Genomic DNA, 25,902 nt, shown 5'->3' on the forward strand with positions numbered 1-25,902 from the left:
CCTACTATAAGTATTTTGCTTTGGGAAATGACACCTTAAACAAGTTCCTAGCATTCATGCTGATTCATTCATTTTCATCACTAATTAAAATATCGCACTCATTTAATCTTCTACTGGTTATATAACTAGTTGAGCCTAAGATTTGAGCAAATGTTTTTGGTTGAAGAAGTAATCCACTGGCGTGTCATTTCCGAGTTTCTATCGCCATGCCAACAACATCTCCATACTAACTTTCATTTTTACTCAGAGATTTGTCCGATACTTGAAGTGTGTCCAGGGGAAAATGGTTTGTGCGCGCCAAGTGGTTTTCACTGTCTTTGGGTTTGTCACAACCCGAATCGCCTGTGATTGCTTCGTGGGTGCCGTCTCCCTTTCTGAGGGTCCTCCGTTGGACCATGTGGGGGGATGCCGTCCGCAGGTCCCTGGCCCACCCCACCCTTGCCATCAGGTCGATGAGCTGCGTGGTGAGGCTGTCGTTCCGGTAGCCGAACTCCGCCGCCCTGTAGTCATAGGGGAAGGCGTGGTGGTAATTGTGCCATCCCTCGCCAAGCGTCAGTTTGGCAATGGTGAAGTTTTCCACAGGCATAAGGTCCCTGCAAAGGAATTTCCTTCCCAGTGAGAAACATCCTTCTTTCATCAGTCATATGGGAGGACAAAAAATTGCAATTCATCTATTTGCAATCAATGCAGCATTGAGGGGAAATAAAATATCACTTTTGGTTTACTTATACAGAAATTCACCAAGATTGTAGGAATGTAACAGCAAAGGGTTAAGTATCCCTTAAAGGTAAACAAAATATTTTATTCTTGAACCCATATTGCTCCTAGTTTCTTTCTGAGGAACTGTGTATCATATTTTTCATACACATGAAGAAGCAGATTTGTTCCATAGCTCTTAAACAATGTTGTGGCGTTCCTTAAGTTTCCACAACCAGATTTCTGTGGAAAATGGTAATCTATATTCCAAATGGCATTCTTCAAAATTCGACGGGAATCGAACCCGGTCCTCTGGTCAGCAGTCCGATCAAGTCATACATACAAGAGTGCAATAAGGCCAAAAAAGGGTGATCTGAAATCAACTGCGAAGAGGTAAGACACCATATAAAGGAGAGAAACACAGAAACTTCATAGGATCTGGAAAAGAGAGAAATCAGAGAAGTAAAAACAAAATGCTACAACGGTCGAGATGAAAAAATCATACCTGGACTATCGCGTGCTCAATAAGTTATGATTATACGAGGGTAGTCCCATAAATACCCGGCCACACCTAGATATGGCGGCAGTTGTTTGAAAAATATCACCGTTTTAGAAATTATGCAATCTATAAAGCATATGTTTCAAGTTGGAAGACGCTACGTTGTTTAGTATTTGTTTGGCGGCCATCAATAGTGAACGTTTTCAATGAATTTGTGAAAATGGAGAAAAGTGGTCATCTTTATGTGATGCAATACTTTTATTTGAAAGGCCTCAGCCCAACCAATATGGAAGTTGAACTTGATTCTACTCCGGGTGAGTCGGCTGTTTCGTTTACCACAGTAAAATATTGGCTAGCGGAGTTTAAACGAGGCCGTACGAACTGTCAAGACGAGCATCGCATTGGTGGACTAAATGAGGTGACGACTCCAGAAACGCTGAAGAAGATCCACAAATTGATACTGGATAACTCTTGATTGAAAGTGCGCGAGCTAGCAGACATAGTAGGCATTTCAAAAAGTCCGGTATATCGCATATTGACTGAAAATTTGGACATTAGAAAGCTGTGTGCAAGATGGGTGCTCACACTCGAGTAAAACCAGTGTCGTGAAGATGTTTCAATAGAGTGTTTAGCAAAGTTTCAAATCAGAATTTTTGCGCCGTTTGAGAAGCATGGATGAAAGATGGGTCGGTTACTTCACACCCGAGACAAAAGAACAAGTAAAACAATTGATTCAAAAGGGAGAACCGCCTCCAAAGAAGGCGAAGACCTTTTCATCTACAGGCGTCGGATAATTTTCATTGACTATCTTGAAAAAGGAAAAACTATCAACGGCGAGTATTATGCGAACTTATTGCAACGTTTGAGCCGAGAAATTAAGGAAAAACGGCCGTATTGGCTAAGCAGATAATGTGTTTTCATCAAGACAATACACCAGCAAACAAATCTTTTTTTGAAATGGCCAACATTCATGAATTAAAGTTTGAATTGCTACCTCATACACCCTATTCACCAAATTTAGCCCCCTCGGATTATTTTCTATTCGCTAACTTGAAAAAAATGGCTCGGTGGTCAAAGACTTTCCAACCGTGAAGAAGTGATGTCAGCATTTAATGGCTATTTCGGGGAGCACGACAGTTCTTATTATAAAAAGGGTATCTAACTTATTGAGCATCGCTAGTAAAAGTGTATAGAGCTGATAGGAGATTATGTTGAAAAACAAATAAATTTTTTCCCAAATTTTTGTGTTTCCTTTGTTGGTTCGGGTACTTCTGAGACCACCCAGGTTAAAATTTTCTTAAAAATTTGCAATCATCAAGAAAAATTAAACTTCGAACAATAATGGTGAGAGATCATCAATAACCGATATATTTTTTTGTTATCATTCTTCTAGCTACTTCCATATGGTATGGAATCCGTGTAAGTCAGTAGTGAGAATACAACCGGAGGATGCAAAATGTTTCTAGGCACATACATGAATATTACTGCAAGCTCAATATTTGATAATGGGAGCTCGAGATAGGCTGTAAAGTCGATTTAAATTTCAATCAGCGAAAGCTGCAATCATTGAAAATCTCCAAAAATTTTAGTAGGTGACATTAACCAAATCAGGCAGGTTAAAAAAATTAAAATATTTATGAGAAATAATGTATGAAAATGTTTTAGAAAAATCTAATATGAAGAAAAGAGTACATCGAATGGTAAACTAAGAGCATATGTTATAACTAAGGAGATTTACAACGAAAAGTGAATGCCAATGAATGCGAAAATGAGATATTAAATACAGTGGTGATTCCTGATGATACAGCATGCCTATATGGAAGGGAATGCCCCGCTATAATCCATAATTTAGACAAGTTGGAAGCACTAGACATAAGAATAAACCCTATGTTTTCTAAAAGCCACTGAAGTATGGATATTAAGAAGTAATGATGAAATATAACAAAATATAGAAAATATGATGGGCACAATAAAAAAAAATTGATAATTTTTGGGTACTTATGAGGAATGGATGACAATAAGTTGAAAAACGAATCTTCGGATACCTTTGGGAAAATAAGACAGAAACAAGTTGTATCCAAAAAGTGAAGAAAAACTTGAAAGAAGAGGAGGCGATGGAAAGAAAGAATTTTATGAATGAAGTGTTGACATTGGAAGGATGTGGATGGTGGAGTGGCCAGAGAAAGTAGCGGGCCCAAAGTGGTGTGAAGAATGAGAATAATAATTAGGCTTTATTCCGGCGAGAATGAGACTGTGGCAGACCCTTCTTCCATCTAACCCATGAGAATAAGAGACAGGGCGAAGAGATGCGAAGGGTAAGACGCGAAAAAACAGCAGCAAAGGAGAAGGATGTGAAATTGGCATGAATTACGTGCTGGGGTGACATTAAGAATTCCCTTGTACCCCATAATAAAAATCAAATTCCCTTCCGTTAGTTCTTTCATCTCCCTCAATCCTTTGGGGAGATGAAAGAACTAACGTTCCCTCTTCGACTACCATGCCTTGAACATGCATTTACTGCATATAATAGTTCATACTTCATTCAAATAAATATGACTCTTACAATCCCTTATTCAAGAAATGAAAACCATAGCTCTTTATCCCTTGTCGTCATTCAATAAAAACCATTTACAATACGTTCAAGTCGCATTTCATTTTATTATTTTTCATAGTATTTTTTAATAGTAAAAAAAAGGTTTTTGTGAAATGGGAAAACGTTTCAGATAAAGGAATAAAATGTTATAAGCTGAGGATATGAAAATTATCACATGGGAAAAGTCTGGCTTTATATGTCGCAACATTTTGAAAAGTGAGGTTCCTCAGAATAGTATATCAATTATGCTCATTTAGATTACCTTAATAACACTTACTTGTCATACGGCCTGTTTCCGTAGATATGAGCAAAACTGTTGACACACCAAGTTGCATGCAGCAGGAAAACATACCGGAAAAAATATGCCACAAAGAGAGAATTGAAGATATCTTCTCTCCATAAGAAATACGGCACTAATGTTGGCATTATGACTGTCAGCAGGCCGTATAGAGGCTTGTAATACCTACGGCAGGAAGAAAGTGCTTGCGTCACAAATCAGTATGAATGCCACAAGTATATGCCAGAAACATTGAGTTTTTACTTACAGGGATAAAACTTTAAGATAGATTATTTTTGAAATTGACCTCAGGAGGTCACTAAAACACCAGCAATGAATTTTCAAAGGCTCATTGAATCCTAATTTAGTGCCATCATATCGGATGGCATTCGTCGTAACTAGATCAATTACACGGCTCCGCTTGCGTTGTGAGCTGTGGTGTTGAATTTTTCGTTTTAGGCATAATGGATTTATTCTGCATACTTCCGTGACAAAACCCTGGAAATAGCAAGACTACATGCATCATGTAGTGCACCATGAGGGCAGTATCCGGTGCGCCTAAAAGAGCGGTGCGGGGATAGGGGGGGGGAGAATGGAGCCGGACGGCGGGCGGATCAGTCCGGAGAAGCCTCAGACTTCGTATTTCGATCTGGACAGATTCTGGAGTTGCGTGAGTGCCTTAATGGCAATTTTTCGTCAGTGTCGTGGTAAATTACAGGATGTTCCTCGATTCACGTCGTGCCAGCCATTGAAATTACGATGCAATGCAACAACTTCAAAGCGTAAAAGTCATACGCCTTGACCGCCTCCCGTTTCTTTTGAGCTCTTAATATTTTTCCTCTTGAAGTTGTATTGATGGCCAAATTGGATCGGGTGCAGAAGCTTAGACGAGCTAAATTTGTAAAACGTTGTAATGATAAACTTAGTGGCGTATCCAAAATATTAGAGCAGCTAGGCTGGGAATCACTCACGGAACGAAGGTTAAATTACAGATTAAATCTCTTGGATATGAATTGGAAGGAGGTATCTTTAGCAGTGATTTTGAAAATGTATTATTACCCCCATCGCACTACGTTAGGAGAGATCATGCTAATAAAATAAAGAGATTACCTACGTGTAGAGCAGATAGATTTAAGACGTCATTTTTTCCACGAATGTTAAGGAATCAGAATAACCGTCCGGCCGCGGTAGGGTCGTATTTGAGTCAAAATTAGTCTGGTGTGTATTCACCAGCTGCCACACACCCTAACAGGGTACTATAAAATACTAAAATTAGTAAACTCAGAAGGACTATCAATCATATTTATACATAATGGAAGATTTAAAGCCAATTATTTCATTCAAAAGAGATGAAAACATATGCTTATTAAATTAGGGTGTGATAAATCCTCTTGAGCGTTAAGGAATGTCCAGCGCAGCAACGCCCGTTTACACGATGGCAGTGAAGGTGCATTTCTTGTGGTTATGATGGTTGGCTCATTTCACTCCCGGCTAGCGGTCACTGTAAAGGATATGGCCGCATTGGTGCGCACAAATTCATTCCGATATGCCTTTCTATACTCAATGATGATTCTATCTAATCCCTAGTTGATGTAAGCAGCAGATGTTTCTGTCTCTAATTGTTTTCGGAAGAAACGTAATCTTAAACCTATTCGTTCTACAGTCGATCTCTCTAATCTTGAATGAATATTCTTGCCTGCCATGATAATTTGAGATTTTTAAAATGTGATAAACGTCTTCGGAGAAGTATTCGGTTTCAAATTTATCTAGAAGATTCAGTCCAACAATCAATCTTCATTTTTCGAGAGCATCTCAACCCCAATCTTTCAACAAATTTGCCACATACTGCGTCATATACTCTTTTGGCAAATCTCGCTGCCCTTCGCCGCAGGCGATCTAACTTTTTTGTCAAATCTGCCTCATGAGGATCCCAGACGATGGCTCCCGGCTTCAGGTGAGGTCTCACAAGCAAGAAGTGAGATCGCTTTTCATCTTTCTCATCGCATTTCCCCAATACTCTATTGATGAATCCTAATTTTCGCTTAGCTTCTCCATATATATACAGAACACCATATACGCTCTCCCTAGCTTTTCCCACAATCCTCATTCTTTGCTTAGACTTTTCTTATTTTATTTTTATCTATCTTCACCGTCATACTTTGAGTATGTGTGTATGTGTAGGCGTGTGCTTAATATATACATGTATATGTTTGTTTTTTTTAAGAGGGAAGGGAAAATGCTCTTTACGCTCGCGCTTACACCACACACAAGGATAAGCACGGCATTGGGCTCGGTCTGGTCTCGAAGTCACCCAAAGGTGAATAACCACGGGTTCCTGAATGTATCGGAACGCGGCTGGAGTCAGCCCCGGCGACCCATATCAAGTAAAAAACTACCCTCTCTACATCCAAGCCTAATCCCCCGCGGAACTGCCGCTAGGCATTACTTCGCGGGGGAGCGGTAGCTTTTGCTAGCTCTTTCATCTGTTTAGCGGCATCCTTACTCCCCCCTCCCTGCCATGATGTTCGCGGCAAGATTAGGGGTGCTCCTCTTTCTTCTGGTTTTTCCTCTTATACTCTTCTTTCTTCTAATCTTCTTTCTCTGTATATGTATGTATGTATGGGTGTGCAATTATATATATGAATAAATGTATGTATATATGGTTGTATGTATATGGTTATATATACGTGTATATGTGTGTGCATTTATATATATATATATATACCCTTGATCAAAAAGTTCCCGGAATAACCACCGTGTGGCGCTCCCATCGTTCCGATTTGAGTTCTGTTTTTTTTGTTAAATTGGTACATCTGTTGTTGATATTCCCTTTAAATCTTAGTGTCATAACTTGACATTTGCAAAAGTTACGTAGCCAAGAGTACATCTATCTCTGTGTGTGTTGGCGATTTTTTACAATTTCAGAAATGGATTTAAATTTGCAACAACGAACTTGTATTAAATTTTGCGTAAAAAACGGATTTAGTGGCGCACGGACGTTGGAAATGTTGGAAAAGTGTTTCGGCAACGATTCTCTAAAAAAAACGGTCGTTTACCAGTGGCACGAGCGGTTCAGAAGTGGTCGTGAGTCAATCGAAGATGATGAACGCAGTGGCAGACCATCGACATCGAAAGTCGGTGAAAAAATTGATAAAGTGAAAGAAATGTTGGTCAATAACCGCAAATTAACCATCAGAGAAATAGCGGAGGACTTGAACATTGCCTATGGATCCGCCCAAGACATTGTGGTTAATGATTTAGGTTTCCGTCGTGTAGCAGCAAAGTTGGTGCCAAAAGACCTCAATTTCATGTAAAAAAGAGACCGTGTTGACGTCGCAAAAGACATGATTTGCGAGGCTGAATCCGATCCCACATTCATCAAAAGGATCATTACTGGAGACGAGACGTGGGTTTATGAGTACGACACGCAATCCAGACATCAGGCAAGTGAATGGCGTTCACCAAATGAGCCGAGACCAAAAAAACCACGTCGTTTTCAGTCAAAAAAGAAGGCAATGCTGACGGTTTTCATGGATTACAACGGTGTAGTGCATCATGAATTTTTGCCAGAAGGCCAGACAGTAAACAAAGAGTATTATTTGGGCGTTATGAGACGTTTGCGTGAAGCAATTCGCCGAAAGAGACCAGAAATGTGGGCAGAAAACTCGTGGATTTTGCACCATGATAACGCACCGTCGCACAGTGCTATCATTATTCGTAATTTTTTGACGAAAAATGCAACAAATACCATCCAACAGCCACCGAATTCACCTGATTTGGCTCCCTGTGACATCTTTCTGTTCAATCGAGTTAAAAAACCATTACGGGGAACGCGTTTTAGCAGCCGAGAGGAAGTAATGGAAAAATCGCAGGAAGCACTGATGGACATACCGAAAACCGAATATAAAAAATGTTTCGAGGATTGGATCAAGCGCTGGCATAAGTGTGTTGCAGTCGATGGGGATTACTTTGAAGGGGACAATATAGATTTAGATGAATAAACTTGTATTTTTAATTTTCTGAATAAATTCCGGGAAATTTTTGATCAAGGTAGTATATATACATGTGTGCACAGGGAAAGGAACGGGCCCCCCTACCCTGATGTGTGAATTTTCACACGCCGTATAGGGCTTAGTACTGGGTGATCTCTACCATCACCTACTAAACCGACCTTCGGGTTGATTACTGTGTTTATGGTTTATATATATATGTATAGATATATATGTATGTGTGTGTATATGCATATGTATGGGTATGTATATACTTTTTTTTCTCTTCGATGGGCAAATCTGTGCTAAATGAATTTGTTTATGTTTATTTATGTGTACGTATGAATGTAACTATAGGTTTAATTCCTAATATAATATGCATACGATGATGAGTTAAATGGAAGAAGGGACCATTAGGTCTCAATTTCGCCTAAATAAAGACCGCTATCTATCTATCTATCATATCTGTCAAAGCCTCTTAAATGTCGGTCTGCAAGAGGATGCCTAGGTATTTTCACTAATAAAACACTCGGCATGCCATCGAGGGATCCGGGTTCGAGTCTCGGACAAGGTGAATGGTTTTACTCCTTGAAATTGTTGCATTCTTGAATGCTTACCCCATGAGAGATGATAAATATTTTATGGATTCTACATTCGTTAGCTCGCTCTTGTTAATGCTGTAAGCAGTGTGGAGAGAGCAATTTAGTTCCCAGTTGCTCATAGCAAAACATATTTCAAGTTTTAGTTCATGCCTTGCGCCATTCATGAATATCCTCAAGGTCATTATCCCACGCATCTCTATCAAACTGGCTACCAATATCCAAAAATTATTCTTAAACATAAGGCTATTTCCGAGTCTTTGCGGTCAGGATTTTCATCGGGACCGGGAGACTTGCTGGGTTTGGGTATTTCCCAATGACGCACCATTCCGCGACACAATGGATGAATTTCATTCATCGTATACTGATTTATACGAGATAATGTTACGCCAATTTTTTCCTCACATTTATTAAATACACTTCTGGAGAAGGGGTCTGTAAGTCAGCTTTTCCTACGCTGGATGTAATATTTTAACCTTCCTGGTCTTTTAACGAGCGCACCGGCGACATACTTCCTTGAACTTCTTTCACAAACGATCAGAAAGCTCTGGGGGTTTCCTCCATTCAGTGACCTATAATTTTACTCTTCGTGTGCTTCCCGAAAGGACATTTTTGCTAAGTACATGAGTATAAATTTTGTAATTTTCATACAACTTAGTATTGTCACTATTAGGGAACTCTCTGTACCGGCATTTTTTATTATTGCGTGGCACATTCTTTCCTCTTCTTAACGATTTCCACTCTTCGGCATATTACATATAGGTTGCTAGCTTTCTTTTTTAATGTACTAGGTATTGGCTTTTCAATGGCTGAAATGATCACATCGAGGAAGAATTTTCCTCGTTCGGGGAAGTATTTCCACGTTGTCTAACATCACATAGGTAGCTTAATTCTTTGAATTTCGGAAAGCGACTCACTTCTTAGAATATCATAATCAGCTCTGCCGAAAAAGTTAATTTTCGTTTACGGATTGAATTACTTTCCTACGCTAAAGAACAATTTTGCAAGTACAACTTAAGGACCACTAATCTAACCCGCGTAATTGATTCAAAACCTCTCAAGGCGCCTTTGTTGCAATATCAAGGTCAAGAATAGATTCACCCCTGGTCGGCGATGTCACAAATGGATGCAGGGAGTTATTAGCAAACGTGTCTAAAGTGATTCGCAGATATATTTGTCTTTTCCGCCCATTTTGAAATTGTAAATAGAGGTAAGGTGGAAATATCCAGCCATTATCATCTTAAAATCATTACGTCCAGTTATGATTCCCTGTATCTGCTTTTGTAGCTGAAAGACTAAGTCGTGATATTCATTAAGGGGCCTATAATACGCGTAAAAGTAAATTATTTTTAACGACGGCTTTTCGACTTGACGGCTTTCGATGGAGCACCAAATGCTTTCTATGCCACTACCAGAAAATGCCTCAGGCCTACAGACTTTCGAGTTTTTACCGGCAATAAACACACCACCTTCTTTTTTATCTACTCCATCTTTCTTATACACTGAGAAAGATATCGTGAATATTTCGTAAGCTACGATTTCTTTCTTTCACGAGTTCTCGATTCCTATAATGACATCGGCATCTGTACTCCGAATGAGGTGATGAAATTCAGCTTCCTTATTTTTTAAACTATGGAAGTTACCGATATCACCTATTTTCCGTTTTTCGAGGCATTGGTTTTGTTTCTGCGTGAGTTGTGTCTTTTTATCGCTAGTGTTTGTTTTATTATCTTGGGTATCTGAGAGTCAAAGCCTGATGTGAAATAGCAAAAAGTGCTGGATCTAACTTAATTTTCCCGAATACATGACCTGCACTCCTTTCTGCAAACAATGCTAAACCTTCGACACGTGTTCGCGTCTCCTACGCGCTCCCAACTGCGACGCCTCGGCAGTGTAATGGACCCCGGAGCGATGGGGGGGTTCCCGACACGATGAAAGGACAGGCCCCAGATCAACAAAGTCCGCTCCAATGGCCCGGCAAAATCCCAACAATCTTTGATTCAAACACTCTATTCCAGTGGTTCCCAAAGTGGGCGCTATCGCCCCCCGTGGGGCGTTGCTCTAGTCTATGGGGGCGAAAAGAGGCAAGGGGTGGCAGGAGGGCGCCGAAAGGTCCTGACAATGTAACATTTGCGAAGGCTCGGTGACCTTCCTTTTGTCTCCATTTTTAAGCGTCTTTATTAAAATTTACATTGTTCCCCGCATCTGGAAGTAATTTAAACCATATGTTTACTTAAATTTTAAAGTAGGAACGGTTGAAAAATATTTCCAAGCCTTTCTCGCACAAGGGAAACTTTTGAAGGGGTTTAATCTCATTTGGTTTATCGTTGGCACAACTTCACGACACCCAGGACTTCGGCAGTTAGGTTTAAAGTGAATAAAACGGGTAAGAATCATCCGGAGAGGAATCAGCTCATCTGATAATTAGATTCGGTTGTTTTACATCCAATATTTACCTAGCTAATCATTTTCCAAACCATTCGGTCCCAACGGTATTATCAAGGATGTATTGGAAAGCTATTTTTCATTCATCGCATGATACCATTCTTGTTAAAGTACCACTGTATAATTTTTTGCATTATTTTATAATAACGAAGTATATTATGAAAATAAACAGCCAGTATATCGCTTATGTTTTCATGAAATGGTGATATATAGTTCAAAAGAAGTATATATACGATTGAACTTCCCTTTTGCCGGTTAGATATCAATTAAATAAATTTCCGGTTCACTGATCTAAGCCACGGGTTTACTGCCATTGTGCATTTCCTTGAAGCATAGCTTTTATCAAACATTGGGTAATAATCACGATAATTCTTTGAAAAAAAAAGAAAATTTTGGAAATATTTCGCCTTCATGAGTAAATTGAGTAGTAAATATACTTCTTCCCAAAATTCCTCTTACCTATTAATATATCATCAAATGAAAAGATGGCCTTGCTATGCAATAAACTTTAGGTAAACCAACTTAGACACATGTATTGAAATATTGAACCAAAGCCAATTTTACCGCAACCATCCCTTGAACTGCCTTTCTTATTTATGCAATTTAGTGAATTGCATGGACTAATATGATTCACAACGACAGAATAGGAGCCGAAGAAATATTATTTAGCCCTCAACTGACTAGATCAGTATTATAAATCGAATTCGAAGGGAGCTTACTTTGCAGCCGAGTGTTTGGTTTCTCTTTGACAGAAGATAAAGGTGCATGTCCAGACCTCTGGCACAAAATCCCTACGCACCATTTTCGAATTCGCGTTCGCGTTATAAATATATTGCATTTGTACATGAGATTTACAATATTTATATAAAATAGATAAACTGTATTTATATTTTCAGTTTACTTGAAGTGAAACTACTACCTTTCAAGAGCAAAATAAAGTGTATATAAATCCAGTTTTATGCCAGGCAAAACAAATATATATGCTCAGACTTGCTTACTCAGCCTTACTACGCCGAAAGCGCATAAATATTTTGCTTCGATGTTTTTCATACGGTCATTAGTCATTTTATTTTTAAAAACAAACACCTAAAGATTGAATCTTTGTCCTATCATTCATTCATACGTGTATTTTATTTAGTTAATATATATTAAATTTTATTTTAACAAAATTTAATATTTAAACCTTTATTGTAGAAACAGAAGGGCAGGAAATGACTCATCAAAGAAGAAATGCAGACAATACGAGTATAATGTGGATTATCTTAATTACGGATTTATAAAGTCCTCTATAAACAAGCACATACAGACCATGTGGAAGGGTGTCTTCAAATGACGCGATGAAACCTTCCAGACTAATTGACCATTTTAGGAAGGCGCTTCCTGACCAGACAGAAAATAATATTTTTTTTCAGTGACTTCGTGACAGAGTGCAAAATTGCCCAACTCCTTCAAGTATTATGTGTAATGCTTTAAAATATATTTTACTGATGGTTTGCGCGTATCATAAAATATTTCACTATTATTGCCAAATCTGGAAAGCCACATTCGATCGGTGAAGAACTTATCTCACCGGCAGTAAGTGAAGTCCTATATACTGTTCTGCATACCACCATAGGAAATGCCACAATACAATAAAAATTATTCCCTTAAGCAACACTTCAGTTCGACGACGAATAGATGAAATGGCAGAAAATTTGGAAGATATATTGCGCAGTATCCTGAGAACAACAGAATTTGCATTACTGTTGGACGAGTTAACTTTGCCAGGTAATGAATCTGTTCTGACTTACATACGCTTTATTAAAGACGCAAATCTACCTCATGACTTATTGTTTGCAAGGTAATTAGAGACTAACGCTAGGGGAAGGGGAGTCAATATTTCGTATCGTAGAGCAGTTCTTCAGGGACAAAAAAATTCCACTTCTAACATACTTTCTGTTGCGACAGACGGAGCTCCGTCAATAACTGGTCGTCACCATGGTTGTATTGCATACTTGAGAAAATATATACCAAATGTCTTTGCTACTCGTTGTGCCATTCACCGACAACATCCAGCGAGTAAAATATTGAGTGATCGCCTTCACAAATCCTTAAAAATTGTAATTACAGCGGTTAACAAAATGAAAGCCCATGCTCTTGATGAACGACTCTTTCGAGAAATGTGTGATGAAAACGACGAAGATTTCTAACGTTAGTTATTACACCCGGAGGTTCGTTGGCTATCAAAAGACAATTGTATACGGAGATTCTATAATCATTTTGACACTGTTGTGCATTTTTTGAGGAGAAAGATGCTTTTCTCAGCGAAAACCTTAAAGAGATTAGGAGTGACGTTGCATTGCTGTCTGAACTATCTGCAAATGAAGTTACAATTGCAGGTAAATTATACTAACCATACAAAGGCAATATCTGTGATGACTGTTTATCTCCAAGTTTCTTTTATTTAAGGGCAGCATAGTTCGCCGTGAGCTTTATCAATTTCCTTCTCTGCTTAAGCTAGAAGAGAAAGCTGGTATAGATGATGATGATTTTAGAGTCTTTTGTGACTGTCGCATAAAAATATGACGCTGCGATTTGAGGATCTTCTTTTGTTGGATATTCCAGACCGGGTGATAAATCCGTTTGTAGATATTGAGCACGTTGGAGTACTATTGGAAGAATTAATTGGACTACAAAATGACGATGAATTAAAACCAAAGCTTAAGATAAATTATCAAGAGTTTTGGCTACAGAAGGAGGTTTCCGATCGCTATCCTGCATTATGGATGATGGTTAAAAAACTGCTATTTGAATTTCCGACTTCATATTTGGTGGTACGTAGTCTTAGTGCAGTAATTCAGCCTATTTCCAATCAGAGAAACATACCTGTACTTCAGGTTTGTGAACGCCGTGATTTAAGACTCCAGCTAAGTGGCATTAAACCGGACGTTGGAAAACTGGTATCAGGTCACCAAGCCCATTCATCTCATTAAAATTTTATTTAATGGAAACATGTTATTGAATTATGCAATACAATCTCCTAAAATGACTCCTAGGCCATTAAAAACTATAATCAGTAGTCACTTAATTGTTTAACTAATTGTAACAAAACATGATTGGTTATTCTATTTTTATAAATTGAAAATGTTCATGTTATATAATTACTTAATTTAAGTAAAAAGTATGACATGTTAACTTCTAAAAAATGCTTTTTTAAAAATATTTGTATTGATAATTTATTTATACGTAAGATGTATATTCTCACCTAAGTTCCTTTTATTGTGTATTTAGTCTTTTGCATAAATGTGATATGTAAAGTATCTATTGGATTGGGAGCATTGAGTATAGGTTTATGGATCCAAGGGGCCGGTGGCTCGAAGACGTTTGGGAAACACTACTCTATTCCGTTCCAAACGAGCCCTCCGCGAAATTCCAAGAAACTGCGGGAGATGCCGCAGCAGTAACTTTTATCGGAGTCATCCGCTAATATGCATTTCAATGCAACAATTACAGAGTTTAAAAATCATTCGCTTTGACCGGGATAAGGCAGATGATTTTTAAACTCTGAAATCGTTGCATTGAGCCCTCCGCGGTCAATGCGCGTCACGATGGTGTAAATGCTTGGGTTTATTGGGACTTTCAACTCCACTTCGACCCGTTTCGCCTCTTGAGTGCATCTCCTCAAAGAAGCGTAGCATCTCTTCAGATCCACGTTCCGAGGTGTCGTTTGTCCCCACATTAGCTACAATGCGTAGCTTGGATCATCTGGTACTCCTGACGGCTGCCTTCACCACCGGCGTCGCCTGAGGCGTCACGCCTCCTATTATACCCCAGGATGACAAGTATCCCACATATCCCTTCACATAATGATTTATGAAATGGTGCATTGAACGACACAATGGCAAACATTTCAAATACAATGAACTCTACGCACTATTACCACGCGAATGTACATATACTTACTTTTTTGAATGTAATACTTACTTTTTTTGAAACATAACAATTCCATCTTCTTTTAGGTCAGTTAAATCGATTCCCCTTCCCATCTCGGTGACCTTTGGGTGTTTCTTCGACATTAGCCAGCCTATATGAGAGAAGAAAAATCCCCGCCTGGCATTATGAGGGTCTGCATCGGTGTCACTGTACTTGTGGTGCAGCCTGTGGTCTCTGACCCACACGTACATACAGTTCTAATCAAAGAAAAAAGTAGCCACTAAGATCCTTTTTGAATCCAAGGTGATGCCATTTAGCTACTCTTAGAGCATATTATTATCTGCTAACCGCACGTGTGTGACTCGAATTCTGATATTTTACTTGATAATCAGGATGTTGCAAAGACTTTAAATTTCATTAAACGTATTTGCTATACGTGTGCGTGAAATTGTTATTTGTGTCAAAATGGAGGGTTTTATTTCGAGTTGAAAAAGTGAACGACATAAAAAACACTTGGCATCGGGTCTGCTCCACGATGGTACCTTATAACGATGGCACCTCTGAGCTTGGCATGGGGGAGCGGAAGAATCTCGAATCTACACAAGTAAATGGGAATTGTAGATGTTGCATGAGTATATGGTGGTCACACACTGGTTGAAATGTGGGTATATGTGTGTGTGTGTGTATATACATATTTTATTATTATTAAGTAATCTACCGGTTAAGGTATATTTTGGATGGACACAACTACCAAAAAATATTTTTTGACTCCTAACAAAACGCAATCCAGCAACCTAGTCTACATCAGGTCCCTCTTCGTCTCTGTGTACTTCCTCCCTCCCTTCATCCCATCCAACATCCCTATCCTGTTCCTTCCCTTTCCTCTTTTGCCCAACATCCTACCCTCTATCATAGTCTTCAACAACCCACTGCCGGTCAACACCCCCTTCATCCACTTTTCCTGCCTCCATAGGATTGCTCCCAACAAACCCCTCTCTTCGCCCACCATACCAAGTACCTCCTCATTTGTTTTCTTCTCTGTCCATTTCACCTTCTCCATTCTTCTCCACACCCACATTTCAAAAGCCTCCAGTCTACGTCTATCCTCCTTCTTCAATGACCATGTTTCCGCACCATACATAGCTACGCTCCATATCAAAGTTTTTACGAGTCTTTTCTTAACATCCTTACTCAAAGTCCCCGTCATCAACTCCCTCCTCCTTGTGAAAGCCTCTTTGCCTAGCGCATTCCTTCTCTTTACGTCCCTACTGCTTTGACCGTGTTGGTCTAAAATACTGCCGAGATACGTAAACTGTTCTACCTGCCCTACTCTATCCTTTTGTTGATGATTCTGAGAACAACTTTTGCTGCGTGGGAAATCTAACTTATTGTTCCATATTTCTCACATGATGTAGCCTTTAACTTTTTCGGAAAAGGAACTAACAATGATCTCACAGTCTTCCGGCCAGATTCTTTCCTCATAGATACTACGAATCAGTCTATATAGATTCTCCCTGCCACATTTTCCTAAACCTTTCAGTAGTTCCGCAGTTGTCTACCCCCACGGCCTTATTTGATTTCATCTCTCTTAATGCCCTTTCTATCTCATCGTCGAGTATGTCTGGACCTAAGCTACGTATCTTCATCTATGTGATGTTCCTTTTCTATGTATAACCTTCTTGGCCTAAGTTTTTTACCACACAGTTCGTCTATGTATAGTTCCCATCTCTCCTGGATATTTTCTGCGTCAACTATTATCTTATCCGACTTATCTCTAACTGTTAGTACAGATCTTTCCTTCTTACTTCTCGATAGTGATTAAACCTTATATATACATGCACATATACATTAATATATATGTATATAAATACATGTGTATATATATATATATATATATGTATGTATATATATATATATATATATATATATATATATATATATGTGTGTGTGTGTGTGTGTGTGTGTGTGTGTGTGTGTTTGTGTGTGTTTGTATAAATATGCACATCTGATCTTTTAGCGGAGCATTAGCCTAAAACACTTAAAAAATGCCTTAGAAATAACTCGCTAATTGATGAGCACAGCAATATTCTACTTTTAATAGGACAAGTATTAAATACTTACTTGTCCTGCAACAGTGTGAAGAATCACCAGAATGAGGCGAAGCTGTATTGATGCTTTGAATGATTTGTGTGCATATAACCTGTGAGCTCCAATCAGCATGCCTTGTGCACTCGCAAAAAGGAGAAGTAATGCTGTCGGCGATTAACCAAAGAAAAACAAATAGGCATGAGCTCTCATAAATATCGTATATTTCAGAAACAATCGTACATTTCTTCTTACTTTACCAATTGGTATAGTTAAATTTCCCTCGCAAAAAATTCTTTATTGCCCTACTATATTCAGTTAGCCTATTTAATTTTATTTAATAAATTTGTATTTTTCCATGGCACACTATATTAAATAGTTTCAAGAGATGAAGAATGGAAAAATTTCATATATTTCACTCACCCCAGAGATTCGTGAGTAACCGTGCGCTGGTTATGGCAAGATATAAACCATATAATGCAGCAAGATGTAAAGATGCGAAAACAAATACATTTTCCCAAACAATTTTCCTCTTGAAGTCAGGATCTGTGGTGAGTGTTTCCAGTTGGATATTTTTTCCCTCTACTTTGGAATTCTCTATCGAGTCCCCTGCCAATCCTGCCCGTATTTTTGTACCAGCGATCATCGTGTGGAAACACTTGTCACTCCTCGGGGCGGAAGCAGAAATGAATTCGGTGTGGCTTCGCGCACAACGACTATTGAGATGGAAGAATCTAATGTGAGGCACGACTAAGTCACTCTGAGTCACTCCCCGACCCGCCATTCACATTTTATTACTGAAGATTGAGAAAGAAGGTTTATTTTTTCAAATGAGAGACTCATTGGCGATTGAAAGATCTTAGAATCAACATTAATAGCACTCTAAAAGTTTATTATCCTAGGTGTTGTTAGCGTCACCAATACAATTGCAAAGTGCGTGCCTGGAAGACCTGTCTCATCATCACCAAGTTTGGAACCATAAGCATGGGAAATGCGAAACTGGCGATTCGTCTTAGGAATGATCCCTTTGCCCCAAATTTGGTGAGCGTTGGTCCGATCGACAGCAGGTTAAATCGCCGGAAAAGTTTTTTAAAAGGGCTACTATACGTTACCTAAGAGTTACGAGGTTTGGTTTTCGGTATTTGCAGTGTGTTAAAAACTGTCGCCATTCAGAACGGCACAACGGCTTACGAAAATCGACCAGATGATGAACTCTGCAAAAACATACGTTCCAAATTTACTTGAATGCCGTTCAGGAGCTCTAATTAGAAATTATATTTCATAAAAAACTTTGAGTCACCCACGGATTCTGTCGGGCACTTTAACCCTAAATGGTTTGAAGTACCAGACGAAATGCAATTCACGCAGCGTTTCTACTCGAGTGAGGTTGCTTTGCGAAGGTGTCTGACGTCGGTGGGGCGGTGATTTGAATTAATAGAGTCAAGTTAAAAACACCGATAACGAAGTAACCATTGGGAAATCGCCTTAACTATTTCTTTCATTTTTTAATAATGGATCCATGCGAATGATTTGCGAAGCACAAAAGATGGTATGGACCTTAAGTGGAGTCACGAAGAGAAGGTTATTGAAAATTTATTAAATGGTTCACAGAGTTGAGAGATTCTTAAATTGGTTACTAAGGAAATGAGACGGGCGTAAATTGGAGTGCCTTTCTAGATATGGGAGCGAAATATTATGGAAAAAGTGAAATGGAGAGAAATAAGCGAATAAGTGTAAGGCAAGGGGAGAAGTCAAAGGATGTTTGGGACAATTTCGAATGAGACAGGAAGTAGGGAATATTGAAAGAGGTAATGGGATGATAAATAGTGCGATACTGCGATTTTAAGGAACTGGGAGTGTTGGGTGAGTAAGGCAGAGAGATGAATGGAGAGTAAGCATTTTAAATGTCATTGAAGGAAAAGGTAGGAATCATATCAGCTGAATAACGGTTTATCGTGCTGTGGGTTGATCGGGTAGCTTGTCGACTTTAACATCGATGTACCTAGCGTCTATGATCTGCGCTAAAACAAATTCATTTTTTCGAACAAAAATAATGACTTTCAATCGCATGGATCATTTTCAGTTCTCTAGAAAATATTCTGCTTAACTGTAGTCCATTTTTCGTATTTTTTCCTACATTTTTCTTTTTGGTTCTTTGTTTATTTGACTTTATCGAATTTATTTGAAGTTACGTTCATTAGGAAGTAAATTCACAACCATTAGTGGTGAAAAACTTTCCAGGTACCGTTGTTTCTACCACCTTTGGGGCTGTAACTCTTAATGATTCCTGCGTCTAATATTATTACGTATTGGTGGTCTACCGTTTACGGTAGGTTTTGGATTTCGCGGTGACACAGACTAGCCACTGCTGAATTTCTTAGCCTAGCCTAACAAGAAATGACAACCTGAAACCCCAAGCTAAGGTGAGCAGTTATTCTCACATCGGAAATAGTAGATTCCACAAAAACCCACAGAAGATTTCAACTTCGTTCAACTACAGGTGTTATAATTCATTCCGTAGTGGTTCACACATGGCGAGTGGATCGAGCGTAGATTGGACGGGGGGAGGTACTTTTCAAAAGAGTTTGATTTGCCTTCGCCATAAACCAAAAGATAGTAGGAGTCATGTATTGGCACGGGTGGAATTCAATGAGACTTAGGCGCAGTGCTCAAATATGTATATAGCAAACACGCCGTAAACCACACCCCGATTGTGAGACTCATTTCTGACACGCATTCATGGAAAGTTTCGCAAAAAAAGACGTCGGTGGATGTTGTCAGTGGCAACAAATTCAGAATCGTTATCGATAATAATATCGACCTTGATATCAGGATCGCCCACGCACATCAAGTGAGTATTGACAAGTCAAAATATCGATATCAATAGACATATTCTCACAGTGTCACGTGAGCCTCCTTGTGATGCTTGTCATATCAATATGAGTAAAACGAAAATTATTTATCGCATAAGAAACAGATGGGTCGTTGGTTCTAAGCAAATAGAAGAAAAACAAATTATTCTGGGTGGAATTTTTAAAAAATTTTCAACATAATCTCCTTTTAGCTCGATGAACTTTTTCCAGCATTTCTCAAACGTTTTTAAGCTGTTCAAAAAGTACGACTTTGAAAGGTCCTCAAAAAAAGGCATCAGTGTTGGCGACATCCTCATTATTCGACGTGAATCACTTTCCGCTTAGCCATTTTTTTCCAGCCTGAAAATTAAAAAAAAAATACTGGGGATTAAACCTGGCGAATTAGGTGAGTGTTGATATAATTCAAGCATTAATTCCATAATGTACGCCATCGAAACTACGCACGTGTGCACCCGCGGATTGTCTTGATTGAAGACAATTTTTTTCTTTGCCGAATGAGGACATTTTTCCTTGATTTATTCGCTCAGCCGACGGAATGATGACGGATAGTACTCTCCCATTATCGTTTGTCCTTTTTTTTAAGTATTCGACGTAAATGATTCCGCGTCCACTTAAAAAAATGTTTATATTCCCTATCTACGTTCTTGGGGGAGGAGACTATTGTAAGTATGTGGTAGTGGAATTTCGCCTTCTTACTTTTCAATTATAGTTTGCACGTTATTGGATAATTTTTCACTGCATTCTAAGGTGCATGTGCATGTTAGTTGATAGTATGCATATACATATATTTTTGTGCGTGTAAGTTAAAAATATTTTTGCATGAATGTATACGCCACTATGGATGCCGCATGAATATGTTAATTTTGCATGTGGTGTTGTTCTATTTTACGGGTGGTGACTTAACATCCCTCACCACACACCCTTGTGGCGGTTTGCTGGATATTATGTAGATGTAGATAGAAAACTGTGGCCATGACCTGTCGGCCGATTTCACCGTCTTCGCTGTTTTCGGAGCCAGATCTCTTTTTGAATCCCACTGTTTCGACTTTTCTTTTGCCTTTGGAGTGTAGTAGTGCATTAATGTTTCGTCCACCGTTATGCGTTGACGTAGAAACTCGTCAGGATTGCGCCGGAAGAGTCCCAAAACAGCCTCCGAATCGATCACACACGATTGCGATTATTCTCCACTTAGAGCGAATGCGGCACTCATCTTACCGAGATTTTTTAACTATCAATTTTTCTTGCAAAGTTGAAAACAATCTACCTTTGCCTATATGCCCGTGGCCTCTACTATTTTTCTAACTTTGATTTGTTCATAAATCAAACCCATATCGCGGATTTTATCATTTCGGAGGTAGTCGCTTCCACTGGACGTCCAGAACGATATCCATCATTTGTGGATGTACGGCCACGTTTAAACTCATTTACCCAATTTTAAAGGGTCTTATACACAGGAGCAGATGTGCCATGAACTTCTTCCGATTCGGGCATGAACTCATTCGGTGTTAAGCCTTTTCAATAGAGGTGTTCAGTCTTCGCACGAAACACAATTTTTCCATTTTTCTAAATAAACGAAAGTTTGTAGCTCAACTCGACAATGGAAATGAAAACATGTGTTTGATATAGTTTAGAAATTAACAGCAGTCTAGTGAGATATGATGGTTGCTAAAAGTAAATCTTTTTCGGATAATATGAGCGCATTCCCTTGGATTTTCCAGGGAATTATTGAACGACCACCGTAGAGAATGTCACAATATGCGGAAAGCAAAATGTGTGACATTTTATGGTCACGTCCATTGAGGTAAGTAGTGATTCATTTCGGGCAGTCAACTGGGCGATAGTTTCCATTTTGGCCGACGTCTTCAGTGTCTCTCGATGTTCTCTTGGAGATAATCAAGAACCATAAAAGTAAAACAAAATCAAAGACAATGCTGTTTCAAGCAGGAACCAGATTAAACGCTGCATAGGCATCCATTGCATTCGCGGGTACACGTGCCCATGTATGTATATTGGTTGCTGTTTTAAGTGTTTGAATGCGTGTGAGTTGAAATAGCTTTTGCTTGAATGTAAGTACACATCTGTGTGGATGTGGATGTTTTTTCGTGGTGTGGTACATGTAGTTGCACAATTTTTCACGTGTGCTGCCCTGGCAGCCCCGCCACACCGTTTCGCGGTCCATTGAGTGCATGTAGGTCTCCCACTCGATGCACGGGCCGACGGCTGGCTATGCGTGCGTGCGCATCGGAGGGGTTCCTTTGGTGGCAGGTGCCGCGCCGTGGAGGACACACCCGTGAGGGATTTTGGGGAGTGAAAGTTTTGCAATCCGGGACGCAACTTTTTCTTTCGCATCTGCACCATTCACACAATTGCGTATTATGAAAACCCGAGAGTCTTTAGAGCAATGGGGCGTTTTTTCTCATTTACATTCGATGGCGAAATAAAAATTTCTTTCAATGAGTTCCCATTCCTATCCCTGTTGTCTCGTTCTGAATCAAACATATAATCAGACTTTGGACTCGAGGAGCGTTTTGAAGATTTCAGATTCCTTCGGAGATGGTGGAATGAATACGAATAGCACTGAAATATTTAAAACGTGCTGATCTTCCACGTGTACATTTTCTGTGTTTTAACCATGAGTGAACGAGTTGCTCATTTGCCCGTGTATTCATAAAATAAATGTGCGGAGGAGAGTGAGGAAATAATGCTTTGCAGTTGCGAACCGCGACTTCCCATCGTTTTATTGAGAGAAAAAATCGAGTGTACATTCTGTGTTTTTAGTGTGAGTGAAAGAGTGGCCCATTTGCTTGTATTTTTATAACATTACTGCACGACGGAGAGTGAGGAAATAAAGCCTCGTGATTGCGAACCGCGACTTCACATCGTGAGATCGAGAGAAAATACTTAACCCGGAGGCTCTTTGTTTTGCGTAAGAATAACATTAGCATCTTAATTTTTGAACCTGGAAACGAGAGAAACGAAGACGTAGGTCTTGCATGAAATTATTATTAACGGCGCATGTCGACGTGAAAAAATGTGAACCCGAGAGAGTTGTGGCTCGTGAATGACACAGCCAAGCACCTACGTCGCCCGATCAGTGACACGCGGCCGCCTCAAAGACACTGGCACTCAAGGTCAATCTATCCGTGCCCTCATGCCTCAAGACCTGGACGAAAGGCATCACGCGTCAATTCCGCTGTCATATCCCTTTTGTCATTCCGACCCGTTCTCCTCCCTATCCACCCGCATCCATCGGTCCTTCGCGTCAAAATCACAATTTAAATTACGCCGGAAATTAATGCTTCATTTTATGGGAAGTTCGTGCGTTTTACGCATCTTAGCTCCTAGAAAACACTTCAATTCCACTCACTTTTGTTTTTCCACTCATCGGCGTGTGCACCTGTGCCACTGTTGGCGTCCTCCACTGGAAGGAAACTGATTCAGAGGCGATCTGGGTGCGCCTTGGAAGGTGCACCCTATGTGGTCATGCACCAATTCTCTACTCTTTCTAGCCGTCGTACGATATGGTTATTATTGTTACATGTAATCTACCGGTTAAGGTAGGTTTTGGATGGACAAAAACTACCAAATATTCCTCTTGTTTCTCTCCTAACAAAGTAAAATCCAACATCCCACTCTGAAACAAAATCCATCTTCCGTCCAATCCTTTTATTCCGTCCAATATACCTGACCTATTCCTGCCCCTTCTTCGTTTGCCTAACATCCTCCCCTCTATCACAGTCTACAATAACCCACTGCTAAACAGAATGCTCTGAATTCATTTTTCCTGTCTCCTTATGATTTCCCTCAACAATCCCTTCTCTCCTACCACACCATGCCATGGCACTTCCTCTTTTGTTATTCTTGCCGTCTACTTCATCTTCTCCACAACCACAATTCATGAGCCTCCAATCTACGCTTATCATCCTGCTTCGTTGCCCATACTATATTTCCGCGCCGGCCTTAATCCTCTTTTTAAGACTGCCCATCCGGACTCAGTGGCGCTGCCACTTTTCTCAAGGGAGAGACATCTCCCTTGAAAAAGGTGGCAGCGCCACCCAAAAATAACGGAATACGTGAGAGTTTATTTTTTGGGTGTTTCTGTGCTTTTGTTCGCTAGTGCTATATTGATGTACGTTATTATTCACATCCGCGAGACTTTCACTTAAGTTTCAAATAAACATGCATCACCATAATCAGTATGTCAACCCTAGGATTGGTTTACTGCAGCCCTCCATTCTACTCTATTTAATGCCAATCCCTCAATCCCTGATACCTTCTCTGTTTTACGTCCTTCTTAACTTGTGCTATGTATATGTCTCTTGGTCTTCCTCGTAGAATCTTCCCTTCTATTATGCCTTCTATTAGTGTCCAATCCATCTATTTCTTCTTTACCGTAGAGTTCTCCAAATGGTCCCATCTTCTTCTGGTCTTCTAAATACTTCCTTATTCCTTACTTTGTCTGTACATTTAATCTTCAGCGTTCTACTCCAGCGCCATGTTTCAAAGACTTCCATTATTCGCTGGCCCACTTTTCCAGTGTTCCAAGTCTCGGAACCATACTCCACATGAAAGTCTTGACGATTTGCTTCCTTGTTTCCAGTCATAGGCTCTTTGAAGATAGTAATTGCCTCTTCTTCATGAATGCGTTCTTAGCTTGAGCTATTCTTCGCATGATGTCGGTCGAACTTCTCCCATCCCATGTTATGCTGCTGCCCAGGTAGATGCAGGACTCCACTTGCTCTAGCTTCACTCCTCGAATCGTGATATCTGCATCCAGCTTCTGTCTTCCGCACACAAGGATTTTAGTTTTCTTCTAATTGATGTTCATATTATATTCCTCCAGTACTTGATCCAAAGCACATAGAGTTGCTTTCAGGTCCTCTCGCGTTTCCGCCACTACAGCGATGTAATCTGCAAACCGGAGCATGTTGATTTCTTCTCCATTTACCTCGACTCCTTTGATACCCAATTCTTGTGTTTCTTTCATTGCCTCTTCCAGGTAATACGTTGAATATTGCTGGCGAGAGGTTGCATCCTTTTCTTACTCCCTTATTTATTTTGGCTTCTATTTTTCTTCCATTTTTCGTTTGCATTGTTGTAACCTGATTCTTGTAGAGGTTATGGATATTTCTTCCGTCGTTGTGGCCCAATCCAAGCGCTTTTAGTATCTTGAACATCTCGTTCCATTCGACGTTGTCGAAGGCCTATTCTAAGTCCACGAATGCCACATATAATGGCTTATTTACGATTTGAATGGTTTGAGGGGTCACTTTGTGAAAGCGATTCATATTGGAAAAGAAAATACTTTTTCTACTGCATATATTTTACTATGTACGACCTAGGTTTCGACTTACACAGTCATCATCAGGTGAAGTACAGAGGATACACAGCTTTATATGCTAGACGGAGAAGAGAAGGGAGGAGGTGCTGGTGAAGTGGGAAGAGGGGAAAGAGAAGGGAAACTTGGTGTATGTATGGGTGGGAAGGGGAGAGGGCGGTGGGGTATGGCGTCAGGGGGGGGAGAGAGGCTGTGTAACAGAGGGAGGTTCAGGAGAGGGGAGCGGGAGGAATACATCAGGTCATTATCTAATATACACTTATAATAGCGTTTCTTGGAAATTTCCAAACGTTACAAGGCATCTCATCTTAAACCTTTCTTCTAAAAATGTAAAATCTCAGGAATAAAGTCACTTGTGTGGTTAATCTCCATTAGGGGCTTGGTAAAATGGGAAGAAGGATTTCTGTTTTTGAAACAGGCGTAAAGTTCTTTCACGCGCTCACGGAATTCCCTCCCGGTTTGTCTAAAGTAAATAGCAGAGCATTCACAACGCAATTTATACACTCCAGTCTTTTCCATGATGGATATATTTATTTATTTTTAGTTTATTATAGAATGCTGGTTTTATTCTATTATCTGGAAAGGTTCTGGCCACT

At 39.6% G+C, this 25,902-nt stretch overlaps 1 protein-coding gene across 1 annotated transcript; it reads right to left on the reverse strand.

The window, feature by feature from the left end:
• Positions 1 to 226: 226 nt before the first annotated feature.
• On the reverse strand, positions 227 to 17,741 carry LOC139686413 (acyl-CoA Delta-9 desaturase-like). The gene is made up of 5 exons (XM_071583606.1): positions 17,519 to 17,741; positions 17,132 to 17,262; positions 15,062 to 15,267; positions 4,066 to 4,251; positions 227 to 593 (listed from the first exon to the last, which is right to left on the reverse strand). Exons 1-5 carry the CDS (start codon positions 17,739 to 17,741, stop codon positions 227 to 229), a joined length of 1,113 nt encoding a protein of 370 aa, XP_071439707.1.
• Positions 17,742 to 25,902: the final 8,161 nt, after the last annotated feature.

This window comes from Hetaerina americana, unplaced genomic scaffold, assembly GCF_022747635.1.
Source record: "Hetaerina americana unplaced genomic scaffold, ioHetAmer1.1.p SCAF_14, whole genome shotgun sequence".
NCBI lineage: Eukaryota > Metazoa > Arthropoda > Insecta > Odonata > Calopterygidae > Hetaerina > Hetaerina americana.

Excerpts from the sequence above, each read along its gene's own strand:
- LOC139686413 (XM_071583606.1), bottom strand. The coding sequence starts at position 17,741 with ATGATCGCTGGTACAAAAATACGGGCAGGATTGGCAGGGGACTCGATA. Across the intron at positions 17,263-17,518 it reads GTTACTCACGAATCTCTGGG|CATTACTTCTCCTTTTTGCG; the intron begins GTGAGTGAAATA and ends AATCGCCGACAG. Across the intron at positions 4,252-15,061 it reads ATTGTTATGTTTCAAAAAAA|GTATTACAAGCCTCTATACG; the intron begins GTAAGTATTACA and ends TTCCTGCCGTAG.